This window comes from Pseudopipra pipra, chromosome Z, assembly GCF_036250125.1.
Source record: "Pseudopipra pipra isolate bDixPip1 chromosome Z, bDixPip1.hap1, whole genome shotgun sequence".
NCBI lineage: Eukaryota > Metazoa > Chordata > Aves > Passeriformes > Pipridae > Pseudopipra > Pseudopipra pipra.
This window is the reverse complement of record NC_087581.1, coordinates 54644715-54667201: the sequence shown is the minus strand read 5'-3', so window position 1 is coordinate 54667201 and position 22487 is coordinate 54644715. Positions and strand designations below refer to the sequence as shown.

General features: G+C 40.9%; 1 protein-coding gene across 5 annotated transcripts in view; it reads right to left on the bottom strand.

Moving 5' to 3' along the window:
• LOC135407823 (transient receptor potential cation channel subfamily M member 3) overlaps positions 1 to 22487 on the bottom strand; it is a 413117-nt gene that overhangs the window by 378548 nt on the left and 12082 nt on the right. For 2 of the 5 annotated variants that reach the window (XM_064643198.1, XM_064643195.1), the window contains exon 1: positions 6839 to 7034. The exons of 1 other annotated variant lie outside the window; for it this stretch is intronic. In XM_064643198.1, coding sequence (XP_064499268.1) covers positions 6839 to 7000 — 162 coding nt within the window. In that variant the 5' untranslated portion in view covers positions 7001 to 7034. Of the gene's footprint in view, positions 1 to 6838; positions 7036 to 22487 lie in introns of those variants that run through there. 2 more of the 5 variants (XM_064643194.1, XM_064643200.1) reach the window with 2 other exon arrangements.

Here is a 22487-nt window from a genome sequence, read left to right as displayed (position 1 = left end):
CAGGAGGGATAGCCAGGGCAGAAGAAGTGGAGAAGTGGCATTGTATATTATAGAAGGGGTAGAATGTTTGGAGCTCACAGGTGGCAATGGCACAGCTGAGTAAGAATCAAGGGGCAAACAAGTAATGCACATATACTGTGGGAGTCTGCTATAGACCTCCCATCCCTCCCAGGACAATAATGCTAACAAATTATTCTTTGAGGAACTAAGGGACGCTTCCAAGTTAACTGTCCTTGTCCTCATGGGGGACTTCAACTTTCCAGAAGTTAACTGGGAGCATCACATGGTTGGTTCAACCTGGGCCAAAAGATTCCTAAAAAGCCTGGATGACAACTTTATGGAACGGGTCTTAAGGGAGCCGACTCAGAAAGATGCCCTTCTTGATCTGCTGCTTGTCAGCAGAGGGGATCTTGTGAGTAAAGTGGAGACTGATGGCTGTCTTGGCCACAGTGACCATGAAGTGATCAACTTTAAAATCTCTGTTGACAGGAGGAAAGGTGCCACCAAAACCTCAACTCTGAACATGAGGAGAGCTCAGGGATTTAGTAAGTAAGGTCTTCTGGAAAAATGTTTTTGCAGTTGCCAGGGTCCATCAGTGCTGGTCACTTTTCAAACATCACCTCCTACGAGCACAGGAGCAGGCAATTCCCAAATGTTGGAAGTCAAGCAGCTGAGGCAGAAGGCCAGCTTGGCTGAGCAGAGATCTTCTCTTGGAGATAAGGCAAAAAAAGGAAGGTTTATGCCCAGTGGAAGTAAGGTCAAGTGACATGGGAAGAATACAGAATTGCTCCTTGCCACTGCAGGGAGAAAATTTGTGTGGCCAAAGCTCAGCTGGAGTTGTAGCTAGTCAGTAATGTGGGGAACAACAAAAAGAGTTATTTTAAATATATTAATGGCAATAGGTAGTATAAAAATATCAGCACTGTTACAGGATGAGGATGATCACCTCCCAAACAGGGACAGAGACAAGGCAGAAGTGTTTAAAACTTTCTTTGCCTCTGTCTTTAACACAGATGACAGACCAAGGGGGTCTCATTGCCCTGAGCTGGAGGACCATGACTGTGAGAATGATCAACTCCCAGTCAACCCTGAAATTGTGCAGGATCTGCTGCTCCAGATGGATCCCTACACATCTATGGGGCCTGATGGGATTCATCCCAGAATCCTCAAAGAGCTGCCTGATGTCATCGCAAAACCTCTCTCAGTGATGAGTGATCTTGGAAATTCAGAGAATCCAGAGGTCCCAGCTGACTGGAAGCTGACAAGCATTGTCCAAGTTTTCAAGAAGGAGGACCCTGGAAACTACAGGCCTGTCAGTCTCACTTCAGTGCCTGGTAAAATCATGGAAAAGATTATTCTGGGAGGTATTGAAAAACATCTGAAAGACAATGCAGCCTGAAAGATAAAGCCAGCATGGCTTCATGAGAGGAAAGTCCTGCTTATCAAATCTGATTTCCTTTTATAACAAGGTAACCCACCTAGTTGATCAAGGAAAAACAGTTGATGTAATCCTTTTGGATATCAGTAAGGCTGAAAGGATACTGTGTTTCACACAGTATTCTTCTGGACAAAATGTCCAGCAGACAGCTGGATAAACACATCATATGGTGGGTGAGCAATTGGCTCACAGGTCAAGCACAGAGGATGATAGTGACTGGGGTAACATCAGACTGGTGACCTGTCACTAGTGAGGTTCTGCAGGGCTCCATCTTAGGCCCTGAGCACTTCAGCATCTTCATAAACTATTTGGATGCAGAACTGGCAGGGATACCAAGCAAGTTGGCAGAAGATACAAAACTGGGAAGAGCTGTTGACTCACTCAAAGGCAAGCAGGCCGTGCAGAGAGACTTCAACAAATTAGAGGACTGGACAATCACCAACCATAGGAAGTTCAACAAGAGGAAGGGCCAGATTCTGCACTTAAGATGGGGCAACCCTGGATGTTCGTACAGACTGGGAATGAGATGCTGGAAAGCAGTGCCACAGAAAGGGACCTGGAGGTCCTGGTGAATGGAAAGTAGAATATGAGTTAGCAGTGCCCTGGCAGCCAGGAGAGCCAACCATGTCCGGGGGGGCATCAGACAAAGCATCCCCAGCCAGCCAAGGCAGGTGATTGTCCCGTTCTGCTCCGCGGCAGCCTTGCCTTGAATATTGTGGCAGTTTTGGGCACCACAATGTAAGAAACATATTAAGCTACTAGAGAGTGTCCAAAGGAGGGCCGTGAGGATGGTAAAAGGCCTTGAGGGGAAGCCTTATAAGATCATTTGGTATGTTCAGCCTGGAGGAGACGGAGAGGAAATCTCATTGCAGTCTACAACTTCCTTGTGAGAGGAAGAGGAGGAGCAGGCACTGATCTCTTCTCTCTGGTGACAAGTGACAGGGCCTGAGAGAATGGCCTGAAGTTGTGTCAAGGGAGGTCTGGGTTGGACATTAGACCAACACCCAGAGGGTGGTTAGGCACTGGAAGAGGCTCCCCAGGGAAGTGGTCAGAGCGCCAAGCCTGAGAGAGTTAAAGAAGCTTTTGGACAGTACTCTCGGGCACATAGTGTGACTCTTGGGGAGGGTTGGATTCTATGATCCTCATGGGTCCCTTCCAATTCAGCATATTCTGTGATTCTGCGACATGGGATCCAGGAGGTCTCAAGTCACTCCTTTATTATACCTCAGGCAGATGGCCTGCTGGCTGGCCTGTGTTCCTCAGAGTGGCTTTTGCCCTTTTTTGAAGAAGCCTTTCTTCAGTTGCTGGGGTTCTCCCTGATCTTCTCAGCCTTGGAGAGCTGATGCGAACAAGGCTGATGATTGTACAAGGACATCAGCCATCCCCTCAGGACCATGGGGTGCTGCCTGAACAGGTCAAGGGAACATGTGTGGATGTTGAGTACTCCTGCATGATCCCTGACTTGACCATCAATCCTGGCTAGTAGCTTCTCTCCTCCTCTGGCCAAGTCACTGAGTGCAGAAGCCTGGTGGACCTTGTTGGTGACAACACAGAGGGTGATGAGGATCTGCCTTATCTGTGTCTGCTGTCACTGTATCACCTACTTCATCTGTAGTGATCCTGACATGGAAACCATTGCAAATCAAGAGTCAGTGATCCACATACCAGCTAACCTGAGTATGCCCTGGCCTGCGCTGTGCTGGACTGTGCCTTCAAGCTGTGGTGTGCTGCATCGATTCCTTGGTTGCAGGACAAACTCTTCTTAGGAGAGGAGCCTGCATACTGCTCCTACTCATCATCAACAAGTACAGCACCTGCACCACTTTATCTTCATCTCAAACTGCAGCAAGAGTTTGTTATAAGAACATTGTTTCTGCTTTCCAGCAGAAAAGACAAATACAGTTATTTCCTTGGGGAAAAAAAATATCGTGTAATAGCTTGAATGAGCAAACAAGTCAGCCTGTCTATGGTCAGCATTTCTCAGATCGTTTCTCAGATCACAGTGCAGCCTGCAGCAGGGGAAGTGTTAGTGAGGGGGATGCACAATCACAGGTCACAGTGTGCTGCTCAAGGACTGGAGGACCATTTGTTAACAAAAAGTTTTCCTTGACAAACTCCAGCAATCTCCTGGATGGCTGATGTTCTGATGTGGAAAAATTTTTAGTGAGGATGGGAGTCTGTGACACACAGCCTTCGTCCGGTTGTTCAGAAAAACTCCATCTGCTTCCTTACCCTGGTCAGTGATCTGTAACATATCCCAGCACAGAGTCACACTTAGCAAACTCTCCTCTGACCCTGACCGACAAGCTCTACATAGACCTGAGCCCCACACATCTGAGCTGCTCTTTCACATGGAGGGCAGCCCCATTCCTCCTTTAGCCTGTTAACCTCTCCTGAAGGTCTCCTCATCTCCATCAATCACAGCAGTGCCCCAGCACACCATAGGTTTCCCAGCAATGCTGCAGCTCTGACCAAAAGCTGAGCTCTTATCCCTCCTGCTCATCTCCCAGGCAGTGTGCAGAGGGGCACACACCCTGGAGGTGGGCATACTGTTTTCTTATTTTAATATTCTCAAGCTCTGCCTTGTTCCCCACACTCTGTACTTGCACTTTCTGTCCTTGCCCCAGCATTGTCTCATGTAACTCAGGGCTATAATCTCTCTCCCTAGTTTAACAGCCTCCTCACCAGGCTTGCTAGCCTCCTGACAAAGATGCTTTTGCCACAATAAGTGAGAAAGAGAAAATGGTAGCTGATTTCTTAAATTCACAGATGTGAAACTCAGAGGTCAAGCTATATTTTCATCAAGGACCTCTAATCTGGCCCATGACAAGTCACTTTGAAATCCAGCTCTTCACTCACTGGATTAAAACTGTACATATACTGTTCCTCAGTGACATACACATAGCTCAGTTCTTCCATAAGGGTCTCCTCATCAATCTTTTGTACTCAGCCCATCTGATTTTCAGTCTACAGAACAGGACCAATGACCTGGTTCACAGCTGTAATTTCACTGATGTCACAGCAAAATAAAGTTTAATTTCATGTGTTCATACATTTCTCACTTGTCATTTTGTATCTGAGCTACTGTAAATATCCTGGGGAAATTTTCAGTGCAAGAGCAATTATCTCTATTATCTTTGAACAAAAAAGAAAAAAAAAAGTTGCTGTGATCAGAAACTGTACAGCAGAGCAGCCATTTATTGCCCCTTTAATGAACTAGAACACTGTGCAGCCCCTGTTTCAAATGGGTTGAAAATTTCACATAACTCAGAGGCCATAAATACAAATAAAACTCAAGATCTTGGTGGAAAGTATCCAGACATTCCTCTTCATGGGCAGAATTTTAGCATGATCAAAAATGTGATCTGTTGTTTTCAATGGCAAAACTTTCATCAGTTTGATCAAGGGCTTCCACTCAGCTTTCCCTTACCATAGATCCACAAGCAGATGATGGAGAGAGGAAAACAGTAGAAAAAACTTAATTGCTAAGCCTTAATTTATAACTGTGCTTTATTCCTTCAATATGCAATGCCTTTACTCAAAATGTCATTCTCAGGGTCATTCTAAACAAAAATAACAGCCATAAAGTTAGAGATTGCTTAGAGCCGGCTAAATGTGTGACCTAGAAAAAGTTTGCTCTTTTCCACTTCAAATATTGTTCAATTCTTCAGCACTTTGGAAAATGATTGTAAGTGAATTAGTGATAGAATGCGATTACAGATATCCTATGCTCTCATTTAAAAAAAAAAAAAAGCAATGTATAAATGAAGAAAACACAAACTGGCAACTACCCATTCACAACAATAAAAAGTGTTTTCCAAAAACCTGGCACAAATTAAAAAGAACCAAATGAACAAACAAACCAAAAAATTCAGAATCAGTCATTCTCATCTGTCCTGCAATTTATGGAGGTGGTTTCAGTGGTTTCAGTGCAATCCAAATCCATTAACACAGAAACACCACAATAGTATTGCTTTCGAGAAGAAAACAGGAAAAAGTTGCTCATCCTTTCAGAAAGATTCTGGAAAAGCAAAGATTAATCAAAGATTAATATAAACTTTCAATTCTGGCCAAACACTTGCAACCTGAATCTCATTCAGGGTTCTAGATAGAGTAAGAATTCATCTCAGCTGTAAGCCACAAGAACAATTCGGTTTAGAACAAGAGAAACTCAACAAGCCTCACGAAACAAACAAGACCAATAAGCCAAAACTAAAAAAAAAGCCCCACAAACAAACCAATCAGCCAAACAGAAACAACCCTTGACTGCATTGTGCCTTTTTCTGATGAGTTCTGGTGATCTAACCCTTACCTGGGAACTAAATTTAAGGCATCCATTGCAAAAGGAAGTTTGTGTATTCTAGAAAAGCTATCCCCAAACCCCACCATAAATTACAGTATTTTAATCTATGGTGTGGTACAGATGAATGCAATACTCCTCCTCTTCCCCTTCCATGAGATAATATTGTTACTTTCTCTGATGCTTTCTTGTTGCCATGGCATCCTTTCTACCGTAGGTCTCTTCACCCTTATATTATTTCCCCAGTTGACGTTCAACCTGTGGTCATCTTACCCCCAGGTCGAAAGCTTATAAATCAGTGTTCATTTTTGAAATTATACATTTGATCCGTTGAATAAGGTGTATCGCTCCAGAGCTCAGAGAGTCTGCTTTAGATAGGAATACACAATATTGTTTCTAAGCACTCGAGGACTGAGATTGTCCTTGAACAGTGAGCAGTTCATCCAAAATTTGTGTTTGTATGTGTTTGTTCAGCACCTAGCACTAGGGTTCTGATCCCAAGGAGACAGACTGTCAAGCACTCTAATAAATGTCACTCCTTCTACTTGAATGCTCTATTTGTTCTCTCAATTTCCATGTGTGTCTGGCCAGGATGCTCATTTTCCTGACATGTAATCTATGCTGTGGCATGCAACTCCTTTAAAATGTTTGCCTATCCACCTCAGATTCTTGGCTCATACCACCTAGGTGGCTGCAGGCAGATACACCTAGAAGGAGACACCTGCCCAAGATGAAAACCTTTGGTTCACAAGAGCATCCTTTCAGCCTACCTGCCTTCAAATCCTTAGCTTACGATTGCTACCACTGTCCCCTCGGCTGCACAAGGCGAGCTCGAGTCTCAAGCAGCTACTTCCCAGCCACTCTGGCTTCGTTCCGTGTGGCCCCGGCCGCAGCGGCGGCAGCCGAGCTGCTGCTCCCCGGGGAGCACACGAAGAGAGCCGAAGTGGGTCCTCGCACCTGTTACAACTACAAAGTCGGGCTCAGCGCACGGGAGAGCCGATTCCTCCTCCCAAAGAGCAACAGGTCTCTTCACATCACCACCACCCGGCAACGAAGTCACCGGGTGCGCGAATGGAGGAGCCGCGGTCGCGGTCACTCACCGGCGGCGCGGGCGAGGAGGGTCCTCCGCGCTTGGAGGAGCCACGCCGGGAGCTGAGCCGGCGCCAGGACTCGGCCAGACGCCCTCTGCCGCCGCCGCCCGTCGCCCCCTCGGCGGCGCTGCCCCGCTCCGCTCGCCCGGGGCTCAGTCGCCTCTGCCCCATGGCAGCGGCTCGGCCGAACCCCGCCGGTCCCCCCGCTCCTCTCTGCGCCGCCCTTTTAACGCTTTACCGGCGCCGCCGAGGCTCGGCGGAGAGGCGGCGGGGAGGGCGGGATGGGGAGGAGCGGCGCCGCCCGCCCTTCGCCGCTGCGGGACTGCCCGGGGGAGTCCTGGTGCGGGGCGAGCGCCTCGCCCCGCGGGGATGGACCGCGCGGGGACGGGGAGAGCCTCGCTCCGCCCGGGGAGCGCTCGGGACAGCGTCGTATCCCACAGCATAGCAAGTTTTATCTTGGGGCCGGCCGTGAATTCGGAAACTGGCACGGGAAGAGAAAGGGTCAGACAGTTGTACTGTGCTTAGACATGACAAGTTATGACACCTGTTCACCTCCTACCTAGATCTTGCAAAAATTTTGCCAAAAGGCTTTTTCTAATTAAACTGCATCAGTAGTTCTAGGGAAATAAATTAGTCGTTTCCCTATAATAAAATATGTTCATTCTTAATATCCAGCAACAGACGCAGGAGCACAGCTTTCACACCAAGCCCAGCGTTTTTCCCTTCTGTTTACACTTAGGGGGTTGGAAACAGCAAGTCAAGCAAAAGATGGTATGGTTCCTATTGGTACTATGACACACCTTTGGGGGGCCTGCTTTTCTTTCTTAAAATCGACGAGGAACATCTCTGAAATTAAGTTTCTCTACTAATACTAGAAGGGTTTCCTGCGGTGCTGGTCAGAGTCCTGATTCAGTATGCCCTACTAGGTACCTTAGGAACAAGCATATCGGCTCATCAGCTCTGCGCGCTGAGCACAGGGCACTGGTGCAGTGCCACAGAGAAAAGCTGCCTCTTCTCTGCCCTCCGAGCTCACTGCAGCATGTCAAGCATACAAGCTCAGGCAACAGCGCTGCAAGGTAAATATTTAATTTTCAAAAACCAACTAAAAAACCCCAAAAAACCAACAGAAGCCTACATTGACACTTTTCTAGTAATCATTAAAAAACACAGTGAGCGTTTTGCAGGCATTAAATCATTGATTTGCATTTACAATTTAACCCTTTACAAAGATTTCTTAGAAGACCATTTTACCGAAACTAAAACTGCTGTTTTCTCAAGTAGCTGAACTATTTTTAAAAGATGATATGACATTATGATGAATGATGTTATTCTAGTTATAGCCACAGTACATAAGTGATTTATGAAAGGATATATTTTCCTCACAGTGTATCTAATGTGATAATAATAAGCAAGGAATGTGGGTCAGAGTTTCCAAACAACACGCTAAATTCTCTATTAAATATGGGTTGGAAGCTAATGATTAAGGACTTTATTGTGGCTTTAGGTAGTCTGATGGTCTCAAACTCCTAAACACACTCCAGACTATTAAATACTTTCCATTCAATGGAGACAGATGTTATTGGGAGGACCTTTTCCTTCCAACATCTGTAACTATAGCAAGTTACTTCATTTGGGTGAACTATTCTCATAAGTTCTTTTGGCTTTATTTATTCCCCTCTGAGGCACATCAGCATTTGGTCAGCTTTGCTGATCGTGTCATTAGTTTTATTATTTTTAATGACATCTATAGATGACTTCCTCTGATGTCTCCTCTATCTGCTAGTAATAACCATCAAATTTCCCAAATCACGTTTTCCTTTAAATATGCATTAGAGAAATCTAATGGTTTTCAAAACCCACAAAAATCTGTAAGCAAGTTAGTTTTTAAAAAGTCAAATTACATAAACCTCAGAAGACAAGCTCTTATGGAATTTTTTTGGGAGAGTGGGGAATAAGAATCTCCAAAGGAATTAATGGATAGGATACAAAAATACTTGTGTTGCTAATTCATTACTGATCTTATTTAATTCTTTTCCAGATGTAATATGAAGTTTGGTGCCTTCACCTGTTTAGCTACACAGACAGCACTATACTACTTATTCAGCTCACAGTGCCATGTAAGATATAAGAGAAAAGCAAGCTCATGTTTTTATTTAAGATAAATATAGCAAATGCAGCAAAAAAATAGCCAGACTATTTTAAATAAGCTGCAAACTTCAAAAAAACCACAGCCAAACCCAATTAAACCTCAGTAAGTCTAATATACAACACAGATCATTTGAGTAATATCAGAAAGTCAAATTTTGTGAAAAGCAAATCACACATTCATAGACATGAAAATAATGAAAATACTGGGTTTTTTCTGATGTTAAGATTGAAGTTTTAGCACAGAAAGCTTCCTCCTTCTTCTTTCTGTCTGTAATTAATCCAAACCTGATGATCTAAGTGCCAAGTACCTTTTGTATAGACCATCATAAATTTCAACTTGTTGCATGGTCTGCCAGCATTTAATGCAATGTGTTTGTTTAATAACCACATAAAAAGAATTGGTTTCCAACATTTATATAAATATTTATGCACATAAACATATTATACATATCGTAACTCTATTCCACATACGCCTGTAAGTGTTGCTGTTACAGCCTTAATCAGGCATGGTGTATGCCTGGCAAGAAAGTATTTTCATCCCTAGCAGACAAGGACATGACTGCATGTTATTTGCACAATTGGCTGATATTCTTATTTCAGGCATTCTCATTCTACCTACAAACTTATTCTTCACAGTCATTTATAAGTATGTCCAAATATTTATCAAGAACTACAAGAAGGCATGTCAATAGGTGGTGACAGAGCTCCATTTACCTGGTTTAGATCTTCTTGCCTGGCAGAGTCCAAGACCCATAAACTGTTGGGGACAGCTTGAACTGCTTAGAGGCTTCAGACAGTCATTCAAGACTGATGAAAAGTTTTGTTTCACTTTGCATTAGCAAGACAGAAGCTATAGAGTGATTTATGCTGGAACAGGCTACTGAAGGTCGCCTGGTCCAACCCTACCCTTAAAGTAGCTTTGTGTAGATCAGCTTGCTCAGGGCTTTGTCCAGTCAGGTCTTGAAAAACCCCAGAACTGAAGATTTCATTGCTTCTTTGGACAATGTTTCAGTGCTTAAGCATGGTCTCAGAAAAAAGGTGTTCCCTTAGAGCTAATTGGAATTTCTCATGTTGCCACTTGTGTTTGTTTCCGCTTCTTGCTTCATGATACAGCTTCAAGGACATCCTGGCTCCATCTTCTCTACACCTTCCCATTCAGCAGTTGGATGCAGCAATCTAGACACCCTGTAGGCTCCGTCCTTCAGGCTGAACAAGCCTATTCTCCCAGTCTCATCAGTCATGTGGATGAGGCCTTCTGCAAACATCTGGAAGCAGCCTCGCATTTTCCAGTCCTGGTGCTCCCAGGAGAGCTTCAGCCACCCTGATATCTGCTGGAGACACACTACAGCCAGGCAGAAGCAGACTTTGGCTTGTTCAGGAATCTGCTCTAAAGAGTCCCATAGGACAAGGACCTGAAGCAGAGGAGGGTCTAAGGGTGGTGGTTGTTATTCAAGGATCACCTCCTCCAAGCTCTAAAGGAGTTGACTCTGGTGAGCAAGGAAGTCAGAAAAAAGACCTAAAGGTCTGCATGGATGAACAAGGAGATCAGGGCAAAACACAAATATGAATGAGAGTATATAGAAGGGGAAGGCAGTGACAGGCAGCCTGGGAGGAATAAAGAGATACTGTCCTAGCACACAGGGATGACATTGGGAAAGCTGATGCCCAACTGCCATTGGATCTGGCAAGGATGTTTTGATTAAAGGTCTGTGAATGAAGGCCCTGTGGATATTTCATACTTGTGGTATAAGAAATAAAACAGAAAAGCAATCATAAACATCATGTAAATATGTACTATTCCTCTCCATGTTTCTGAGAAGAGATTTGGGCATCCTCTTCCTGTTAGGGAAGAATTTATTTGTGTATATATATATGCTTTACACAGACTCAGATTCCTGTCCCAGCAGCATAGTGCTGCCAGAGCTATTATTGAGAGTCTTCTGTGGCACTGCCATCTTTGCAAGTCTACTATTGCTTGATGTTGTAGGGTACAGGCAACTGACTTTTGGGCTTTTCAGGCTTGTAGTTCTGCAAGTAGCTCTGCTTTTTGCCTCAAACTCATGAGATTCCTTTTCAGAGTGTGGTCCATAACATAGAAATACAGGTTTTCAAAGGCAAATTCAAAGGAATTGCTTTTTAATAAAAAGTAATTCCTCACAAAGTTTCCCTCTACTACAGAGAGAAAAAACAACACCAAACAAAACAACACCAAAAAACCCCAAGAGCTTAAGTAAATTATTCACTTCCCTTAAAATGGGAAGAATGATGTTTTATGTTCTTTCATGTATCTGCTATTAAGAGTGGGTCATACACCTCTGCCTTTTATCACCTGCATTATGGAAGATTTTTCTATTCTCTAGTTTGTAGAGTTTTAATTAAGACAGTTAAATACATCAGAATCAAAGTCTTCTAGGAGCTGTCTTCAGAAGTTCTGCACTACAGATTGCTGCTATTGTTGGTATTTCCTAACTAATACAGATTTTTTCCTTTTTTTATGCCTTCCAATTTTGTAGAGAGACAGATAAATCAAGGCCACTTACTAGTAGGGATTGGTGGATACTTATAAAATTCTTGTTTAGTTCAACCATAACACGTTATGAGAGAGGCAAGACTTTACCACAACACAGCTTTGATTTTGAATGGAATGACCAGTCTTAACTGCTTGCACAATGACCAAAGGTGATCACACACTTTTCTATGTAATACACTATTTAGGTAATAAAATCAGCCCTGAAACTCACTTAGAATTCATATTCTGAATATGCAATGAAAATATCTCAAATTCTAGATTTTAGGTAATAAAGATATTTTTTTTGAAATTACTGGAAGTTACCCCATAGTACAACTTATTTTCTAAAGCACAAATGTACAGCAGTCTCTAGGTCTTGAAGGTTATTCATGGAACCTTTTAAATGAAATACTGTTTGTATCATTGGCAGAAAAAAAAAAAGCTATAAACTAAATAGGAATAGACTTCTTGTTACAAAACAGACTAAACACTGGATTAAAAGTTTGTTGGGGTTTTGGAGCTTTCTTTAATTCCATAAAATGTGAAAAATGTGGAGGTAGAGCTTTATTCTACCAGATCACTAAAAAACGAACTTTATATTTTGATGTTCATCTGAATCATCATCATAGGATAGTGGACTAAACAGAAAAGCACTGTTGCCAATTTATGTCTGAAAAATTAAGTTAGAGTGACCTCCGGTGTGTCACAACAACTTTAAAACTAAATTAGGTGTTATTAATCTCTATCCACTTAGTTTCATCTGATGCCTTAGCCATGTGATTATTCTTGCCTTGCAGTGTTCAGGCAGGATGACTCTGTGAGCAGATGTTCGTTTCTTGGGTTACTACTGGAAGAAGCAGTATGAAAGAACATTGGTGATTAGTAACTTCCCTTTCTAAACCGGGCCTGGTCACCTCGTTAAAGCATGACAGGACAAACAAAGGCAAAATTTTTGTGATTTCTAAGAAGCCTTTAGTGTAGTGTTTATTCAAGCTGAACTCTCACTACAGAGGGAAGTCATTTTGAGCACAGAGTGCAAGATAAAACTTTCAACATTTAAGTTTTAATTATGCTCAGTTTTTCTTTCTCCCATCTGTTCATATCAAAAGGTCAGTCTCCACTACAGCATTGTCAGAAACATTTGCAATACCTTAGAGAGTGAGCAGACACCATGAACAAATACTCTACAGTATTTTTTCTAAGGCTGTCATTCATCTTATACAAGAAACAGGCAGCAAATTCAGAACAAAACAAAGAATTGCTCAGCTTGGAATTTAGCCTATTTTTCACATAATTGTTAAATTGAATATTCATTTCAAGACATATTTAGTACTTGGTAGTACAGCATAAACAGAACATTTGATGACACAAAGTATTTGTGCTTAGACAATGAAACTTGCTGTAATCCAAGAAGTGAACGTTTTTTGTAAAGTTACAGAGAAGGTACCGATGCTCATTCTGACTTCAGGAGAGGGGCCCATAGAGCTCAGATATATAAAGTCTAGGAAACAATGTTCCTCTTAGGCCTCATGCTGAAGATAAAATATCAAGAAACACCACAGCATTTCACAATATTTGCTCTTTTGTTTAAAATATGCAACTGTCAATTAATGGAGACAAGTAAAAAAGTCAATTATAGCAAGTCATTGAATCACAGAATGATTTGAGTTGGAAGGGACCTCAAAGATCATCTCATTCCAACCTCCCTGCCATGGACTGGGACCCCAACTACTAGATCAGGTTGCTCAAAGCCCCATCCAATCTGGCCTTGAACACTTCCAGGGATGGCATATCTACAACTTCTGTGGAAAAACGTTTCCAGTGTCTCACCACCCTCACAGTAAAGAACTTCTTCCTCGTATTTAATCTAAACCTACTCTCTTTCAGTTTAAAGCCATTTCCCCTTGTCCTATCACTACATGCCCTTGTAAAAAGCCTTCTCCGGCTCTCTTGTGGGCATTCTCTAGGTACTGGGAGGCTGTAAATATGTATCTTCAGGCCTTCTCTTCTCTGGGCTGAATAGTTCCATCTCTCTCAGCCTGCCTTCATAGGTGAGGTGCTCTAATCCTCTGAGCATCTTTGTGGCCCTTCTCTGGACTTGCTTTATGTCCTTCTTATGTTGGAGGGTTCAGAGCTGGATGCGGCACTCCAGGTGGGGTCTCACAAGAACATATTAAAGGGGCAGAATCACCTCTCTCAACCTGCTGGCTGTATTTCTTCTGATGCAGCCAGGATATGCTTGGTTTTCTGGGCTTTGAGTGGACAAGCAATTGTAAAGACCTGGTTACAAATATCTGCTAAGTATCCTGGTCTGTAGCATAGGTCAGACTATATTATTGGTTACATTGTCAATGACTTTTCTTCACCAACGTAAAACTCAAAGAGAATATGAGGAGTTATACTTTCAAAAATGACACTTTCTTTAACAAGTACAATTTATCTTTACACAGTCATTATATTAAGTCACACTTTCACAAACCAGCATGAATTACCATCCTAGCCTTAAACGAATCACTGCTAATGCAAGTCCACAGTTTATAATCCTTCAGTCACCAAGTAAGGCACAACGGTATAGTGAGATTAATCTCAGTACTATTACTTGGCTCTAAAAACCCAGGTCAGTACTTGAAAAACAAGTGGATTCCCACAGCATATAAATTACTCTCTACTTATTGTTACCTAAAAAACCCAGGTGTTCTAATTTGCTATATGTCTAACATGGAAAAAATATCTTCTGCATTTGTCCCTCAATTAATTTCTCTGTTAAAAAAAAACTACAGCAAACTAAGATGTTCCTGTGCAAGTTTATCTCTATGGCTTTTGCACCCCACTATAGTAATTAGATTTTAGTAAATGTATGCAAAGCTTTGGGGCACACTAACCTTAAACAGGTGAAAATGCTTGACTCCTCCCTGTGAAAATTTTGTTTTGCTGAATTAATTGTCACTCGCATTGTGAGTAATGGATCTTTGCTGACTATATGGTTGGATGTCAGGGATAAAACACTTAAGTACCAAGGGGAACAGAAGGGATGCCAAGGTTAGTCCATTCAGATGAAATGAAACAGAATCCTTGCTCTATTTTGTATCTCCATTTCCCTGTTAGACTATTAGTGCCTCAAATAATAACTAATTTACTGTCCTGTTCTCTCTTTAGAAATCTATCATAACAATGCTTGAGTAGCAGGGATGAACACCGCACAATCCAGAAAACAATTTGCAAGTAAGGAAGTGCAGCTTCCAGGAAAAGGGAAGGAAAATATTTTTGATTAATTTATCAGATTTTCCTGTACAGTGTACAGCAGTTCTGTGGCCCCTGCAATGCCCTTTTTATTTAGTTAAGGAAGGAGTAGAGACATTCAGTGTGAGTGCAAGAGTTCTGGAAAGCTTGGCAATCCTGAAGGATCTTTTTCCTCGCTTTTCTTTGTGTCTAAAAGAGAATTCCTGCCCTTAGAAGACCATCCAATACTGAGAAACCACTAGCTTGAATGAGACGTATGTTTTCCTGATACATAGAACTGGTTTATCTCACCCACAAAAGTTATTAATTCACCTTTCTAGATAAACGCATCATAATCTTTATCCATCACTGTAGGTTTGCCTTCATTCTCCTAGAGATTCTACCAGACTTAATTCCTAGCTGGAACGGCAGTGACACCAGAATTGCTTCATCTGGCTACTAAACACCAGTCCTTGAAGAAGAGAAACCCTAAAGGGGATCAATATTGAAATGGTCCAGCCAGTATTACTGATCAAATTTATATGAGTAATTCCATAATCTTCTAATGTAATTCTTACTTCTGATGCCTGGCAGATGGGAGTTTAATAATTTAGATATTATTCACAAACATAAAGACTGACTTTTATTGAGTTGAACATCATAACATTTTCTTTCAAATAAAATGAAGATCTCAACCCACAAAAGCACTGGGACCCATACTGAACTTTAAAATCAATAAAACTGCCAGTGATTTTTATTGAAGCTACATCTGCTTCGTGAATTATTGCTGAATATCCAAGTACTGCTACATGAGGTACAAATGTTCCGGATTTGATTTTCACATCACCAACGTTTTAGATGAGAAAGCTGACCCTATGCATTGCATTCAGTAATAGTGTTATTAGATACAAGTCCCAGAACACAAAAATGTGTTTACCTCTGGAGCTATATACGAATTTAAATAGACCAGCACTTGAAGCTTTACAAACTTTTGCAAAATAAAACCACCAACATTAGGCTATTGAATTCATTCCTTTGATTGTAGCACTCTGGAGGAATTTAAATGAGTAGAAGAAAGCAGTATTTTATGCACACTTCAAAGTCAGGAATGGAGCTATAGGGGCCATTTTCTAGTTAATAATCATTATTAACAAGTTTAGACCTTAAACTGTTAAGTGTTACGCTGCAGTACAAAGTTGTTGGTATTTCAACACAGTTACAAGTAAAAAGGTTTTCTAGTCTTAAGTATATAGAAAGAAGATTTTTTTCAAGACTGGGTTAAAAAATTAAACAATTGGCTTCTTGGACATGTATCTCCTTAGCCTACACAAGATATTTTCCACAATTAGTGATAGACATCTTTTTAACCTTAGTTGTAACTTCTGAATTCTGGAAATAATAGTTACCATGGTACCCCAGGTTCTTGGAGTGGATTATTTCTCTTCCATATTTGGTACTGCTTACTTTTAATATGATCACATACTCAAAATGACTGATGAGTTATATCAACAAGAGAATGCTTGCTATCACCTAACCTTCTTTTCTAATGAAGCGACAGTCACTTCGATCTTACAGCAGAGATATATGCTATATTAAAATACAGATTAATTACTTTTTTACCTATTTTTTAAGACATAGACTACACAGTAGAAAGACAGTTAAGCAAAGTTTTCCAGACTTTTTTTTTCCCAAATACTCAACCATTTGATGCTGTAGATTTTTAACAGAAATAATTAAGTTGGTGTATGAATACAGTAGGTATGGATGGAAAAACCTGCATGTCCCCTTGGACACACACATCCTAGTGCTTACAAGTACGTATGTGTGTATGTGTGAATAAAAGAATGAGCGAATGAAGACCACAAGAAATCAAGTGTGAGTATGTAAAACCAAATTGCTTAAAGATTTCATAAACAAGTATCACATTTTCCATCAAGATTTTACACTGAGTTATATTGCACCACTTTTCGTGCAACACGTATGTATAGTTCTTAGAGATCATTTCACAATGAGAAAATAGAGCCCAGAGTCCAAAAGTCCTTGTGGCCAGCTGGAGACCCGGGTTAAAGCAAAAAGACAGAGGAGACAGGACTGTGCTACAGTCCTCTACTTTAGTGTCTACAGTAAGCATCATCTTTATTTTTGCTAAAACTTACCTCACTCGGACAAGGAATTATATTGTTTAAAAGGAGCAGTCCATATGAGTGTAAGGATCTGATTCAACGTACACACAATGCAGCTGGAACAAGAGCATCTGGTAGAGGGTAGGATAAAGAGAACAATTCATTGTTTTTACAGGTATGGAGCTATAAATGTACAGTGTGAGAATTTTATTCCAGAGAGTGCCAGAATACAAAATATAACTTACAAGTTTCATTACCTAGGTGATTCTCTTGTAAAAAATACCCCACCACCAGTAGCATCTCAGGAGAAGGGTTTTTTTTTAACATTCAGATGTTATAAGCAGGTACTGATCATTTAAAGGGATTGCACTGAGGCTGAGTTCTTTCAGATCTGATCTTGTGTTAAATCTACTGTAACAAGAAGAAAAGGGCATTGCAGGGGCTGCGTGACAAAATTCAGGAAGACAGCACTATTTTACCTTAGTTTATTAAGAAAATAGTGAGCTTGGAGGCATGAGGGAGAAGATGGGGAGATGAAAGAAAGGAATATAAACTGATGGAAAAAAAGACAAGCTAAAATGATTTTACATGAGCCAAGGAGAAGAACAGTATGTCAGAGAGGAGCTGTCACAAACACATGGTGCACAGAGGAGAGGAAAATGATCTTTTTTAGACTTCAAGGGGTCTTGTACTCCCCTGATTCCCATCCTATAAAAAAAGGGAATTGAAATGGATATTTGTTCTTTAAGGGATATTAGATGTTTCTGAAATTATTCATGACCAAAAGAATTGTGTACTTACACATCAATAGATACAAGTGAAAATCAGAGGTATAGCTAGTTGATACTGTTTTGCAGGTAGTGTAATTGCCCTACACATCCAAAGCATGGCCAGTATACCACTCCATTGCAATTATAGAGATTGTGGGGAAATATTGGGCATAATTCCTGCAATCACTTGCCAAAATCCAGAGAGGTTGTCATTAAGGCCTGGTTAAGCCATGTCAGCTTGCAGTGACATTGGAATACATATAGTAGAAGTTATTTTTGAAAATCCATTATTCAAAGACCATAAACCTGCTTTTAATTTTACTGAATGATCCTGCTAAATACAAACCAAAATTTACTAAGAAAATTATGCATTTATTTAACATCAGGCAAAAAAAAATTAGCATTGATTTGCATAGCTCCCTAACACCTTCTACAGTATTTTTTTTAATTAGCCACCTGCTCTTGTTATGCATAATATCTATTTATGATTCTGCAGCTGAGCAATTCGTGGAGGTAATGGTAGCATGAAAAGCAGATAGTTTAGTCTGACCCATTCTGATCACCATCAGTCTCCATATAAAAAATTAGTATGTTGATCTGAGAGCCTGCTGAAGACCTCAAAAGGTAAAAGAAAAAATCCAAACCCACAAAAAAGCTAAACCTAAGCTTTTTAATGTGAACGCATTTTTTCTATATACTTGAGCAAACTAAAGTCATTCAAAGATTTTCTGCATACTGATTATGCTGTTGCAGCAGACTCAGTACCCAGAAATGTTAAGCTGTTTAAAGAGTATGCATAAAATAGGTTTTGGTTATAACTTCCAGAAATAATAATTTAAAAATCTTATTTAGGCATATTATAGTAATAAATCAACAACTTCTGCCATGCTTCTAGTCTAAAGTTAATGAGAACTTATCCTAGACAAATTGGAAAACTTGCTTCCTAAGTTCTCTTCAATGTCTCAAGCATTGAAGAGACAGAATTAATTTACTGTAAAAAACACAATCTAGAAATATTTTCTTACCTTAATGGCTTCCCCTACATTTTGTCAGTTAAAGAAAATATATAAACTGCTTATGACAAAATTCTCATTTCTTTTGAATACATTTTGAAGAAGGAAGGACTTTTTAAAGATATTTCACTGAGAAACCTATGAAGAGTTAAACTGGAGTAAAAAGGGGAGGGGAGGAGAGGAGAGGAGAGGGAGGAGAAGGGGGAGGAAGGGAGTGGAGGAGAGGGGAAGGTTTGGGAAGGTTTGGGAAGGGAAGGTTTGGGTAGGTTTGGGAAGGTTTGGGAAGGTTTGGGAAGGTTTGGGAAGGGAAGGGAGTCTTTTTTTTCAGACATACAGAACAGAAAATGTCAATTTCATCTTTATATCCTTCATGCTATTGCATACCTAATGCTTTGATCTTGTAAGATATCTGCCTCACTTGCAAGGATTTAAAGAAGAAAGGAAATCAAGTGATTCTCATCTATTCTTGATTTAAGACACAAAGTAACATTTATGCCATCAGTGCCCTCCATGTCTATCATCCAGGGTTAGGAGCTGGAGGATGACAATCCTTGAAAGGAACTAAGATCTTATACCTACCAAGGAACATAAAGGCAAGAGGGCATCTTAGTATGACTAATTATGACTAAGTATGACTAAGTATGACTAAAAATCTTAGTATCACCAAGTTTATCTGAGAAACTCCCTTAGCTTTCTCAGGAAAATACATTATGAGGGTTGCCACAGTCCACATTTAAGGGAAGAAATCCACTGTGTCTGCTTTCATACTTCCTGGTTGAGAGAAACGCTTCTCACAGAGGTAGTATTGAGTGTTACCTACCTTCTTTGAGTCACCTCCTATAGAGTATATTTACAGGTAGATCAACATTCAGGTGAATGAAGTTATTTCAGGCTGTTCCCTTTCCAAACTGATTGCTTTAAAGATTATCTTTCCATATTACAGATGTTGAAAATGTTGAAAATCCTCTGGTAAACTGTTTTCCTTATGTTAGTGCATAGGACCTGAAAAGCTATATCCCATTTCTTTTGCCAGTAACTAACATTCAGAAAAAAAAAAAAAAAATAAAAAAAAAATGTGTCTGAGCAGCAGCAGCTGTACTGAGTTTACTAAGATAATTCTCCCTCCATAGTCATGAAAACAAGGATACTGAAAAATATAGGTTCACTTGTCTCGTGACATTAAACTTTACTTAGAATATAAGGAATTGAGGTAATTCAAATATCTGAGCAAATTCTATTCTGAAGAATTCATTCATCCAAACAGATGAGCTCTGGGAAATGGAGTTGTTATGACCTCTTTCCCCCTCCCCCTCCCCCCTGGTTCTACTAATTAGTAAGAGCTTTATCATAGCAACTATATACAGTCCAATTTCTTGACCTCCAGCACAGATTATTTTCAGGCACACAGTCAGTCAGGCCTCTCTTATAACTGTTGAAAGACTAAAAAGAAAATTATGTGGCTGATCACTTAACCTTGAATGCAAATTAAATGCGACTACTATAGAAACCAGTGTAGGAGCAAAAGAATAAAGCAGAGTCTAAAACGTTTGTATTGTAACAGGATAAAACTTGCAGTTTTAGGTAAAGACAACCATGTGCAATACCTTGCTTAAAAGAGCACTCAGAAGGCATGAGAATTAAATGGTAGTGAAGATGAGTCTTGTACCTCATGACATATGCCCAGTGCTGAACTGTGATTTTCTTTAACTCAGAACACAGAGGGGAAGGATACGATTAACTGGCCAATTAACAGTGGTATACTACATAGAAAAGGGGAGTCATGGTGCCTTTGACCAAAAAGGTCAAATTATTGTTTTATTATACTAGCTACTTCAGTAAACAACAAAAACATTACTTGAAAGGCCATTCCCGTAGGAGAGTAGAAGGTTGCAATGTGCCAATATCTTTACATGAGAGAAGTTTCCTACTTTTTGTTTAAGCAAGATTTTAGTAATTCCGTATCTTTTAAAACAACTGCAGCAGCAGAAACCAGAATTCACTGTGGAAGGAAATCAGGAAACTAAGTCCAAATTTGCCTCCTTGGGGCACGTTCTCAGGCTGAATTTCAGCATGTGGTCTATTTACCATGGTTAACGAAGCTGATTCATTATGAGTGCCTGTATATTCAGCTACAGGCCACGGCAAACATAAGGCAATCCGATTCAGCTTTAATCTCTCTTGCTATGGGCTAAGCCCACGAAGAGACTAGGACACATTAAACTGCCTGTGAACACACACTGGCTGACATCAAACCATGACAAACACCTGGCAACAGTTCCAGAGGCACAAACGCCAGGATCAACTCTTTGACTTAAAGCACTTGAGGGCCATGATGTAAGATGTATGTAGACAGGTATTTTGAGCTTCAGTGTTGTGTTACAGTGTCAGCCAGGATATGTTTTTCTAAGAGGTCACACCAGCATTTCTGGACCCATGCAGGCCATTTATTTTCTTTGTCTCTGTGACTCCTGAAGGAAGATAGTAAATGGAAACCTCTGGCAACCACAAATCTTCTGGCCTGTCATAGACACAAGGTGTTCCTCTTTTTCAAGCCAGAGGAATACTCTTTTCATCTCTCCTCACCTCTTCCTGGAAAGGAGAGGAAACTGGTAATTCACTGCTTTGATGAGCAGATTGAACTCTGTGCAGGAAGTTAAGAGAAATATTGGATATAGGAAAGGCCAGAGCACACATGTTTCTTCCTAAGACTGCAATGTTTGTTCTTAAGTAAGGAAGACACACAAAGTTCCTTCCTAAGCACGGGTACATGGAAAATAAACAATGAGTCATGTCATTAAAAAAGAAAGAGAACTATTGCTAGCAAAGTGAATAACGATACAGGAAATATGTATCAGTGGAAAATGTAAATATCTCACCTCATTACCTCCACTCAGCGTCATTCAGAAGAAAGAAACAAAAGCAGAAAAGGAGTTACATTAATGATATACTATCCTAACAAGTCCAGGAGCAGGGAGCCTGCACACTCTAAGTATCTACGAATCTATGACAGGAATAAATGACACAACAAAAGTATCTTTAGCTACTGGACAATTTTAGAATTTTTCCTACATGATCCTGTGATTATATAACAAACTCATTTCTTACACATTTTTCTTTAGCAAGAGATCCTTGTAAAGGGAAGAGTAAAAGTTTACTAAAAGGTACCTGCCAACTATTTCATCAACTCTTTGCTGTTCCCCATAATCATGTTCAAAGACTGGGCTCTAATGAGCAAAGAAGTAAGGGGAGGGGATGGCAGGCAGAGCTCCCACAGCCTTTTGCCTTCTAATTCCATTTCTGAGTTTATGAAATTGTAGCAAGGCAGAACCAAGCTGCACTCACTTATAGATGCCTCAAAGCTTCGTCTCCTCCAGGGAGAAAAGTATAAAATCAGCTCTGCTATCTGAAAGTGTGGTTGTCTCTTATGACTTCTCTGCTCAGCTCTGTTGCCTGCTGTCCACCGAGGTGAAGGGTGACCAGGTGATGAGCTACTATTCTAGTGCTCCTAGCTGGTGGATCAGAGGATCACAGAACAGTTTAGGTTGGAAAGGACCTTTAAAGGCCTTCTAGTCCATGCAATGGGGAGGAACATCTTGAAGATGCTCAGAGCCCCTTCCAACCTGACCTTGAATGTTTCCAGGGAGAGGGCATTTTCCTCCTCTCTGGGCAACCTTTGCCAGTGTATCACCAACCTCATTGTAAAAAACATCTTCCTAAGAACTGGTCTAAATTGATTCTCTTTCAGTTGAAAATCATTTCCCCTTGTCCCTTTGCAACAGACCCCACTAAAATGTCTGTTCATGTCTTTCTTAAAGGCCCTGTACAAGTACTGGAAGGCCACAATAAGGTCTCCCCAGAGCCCTCTTTTATCCAGGC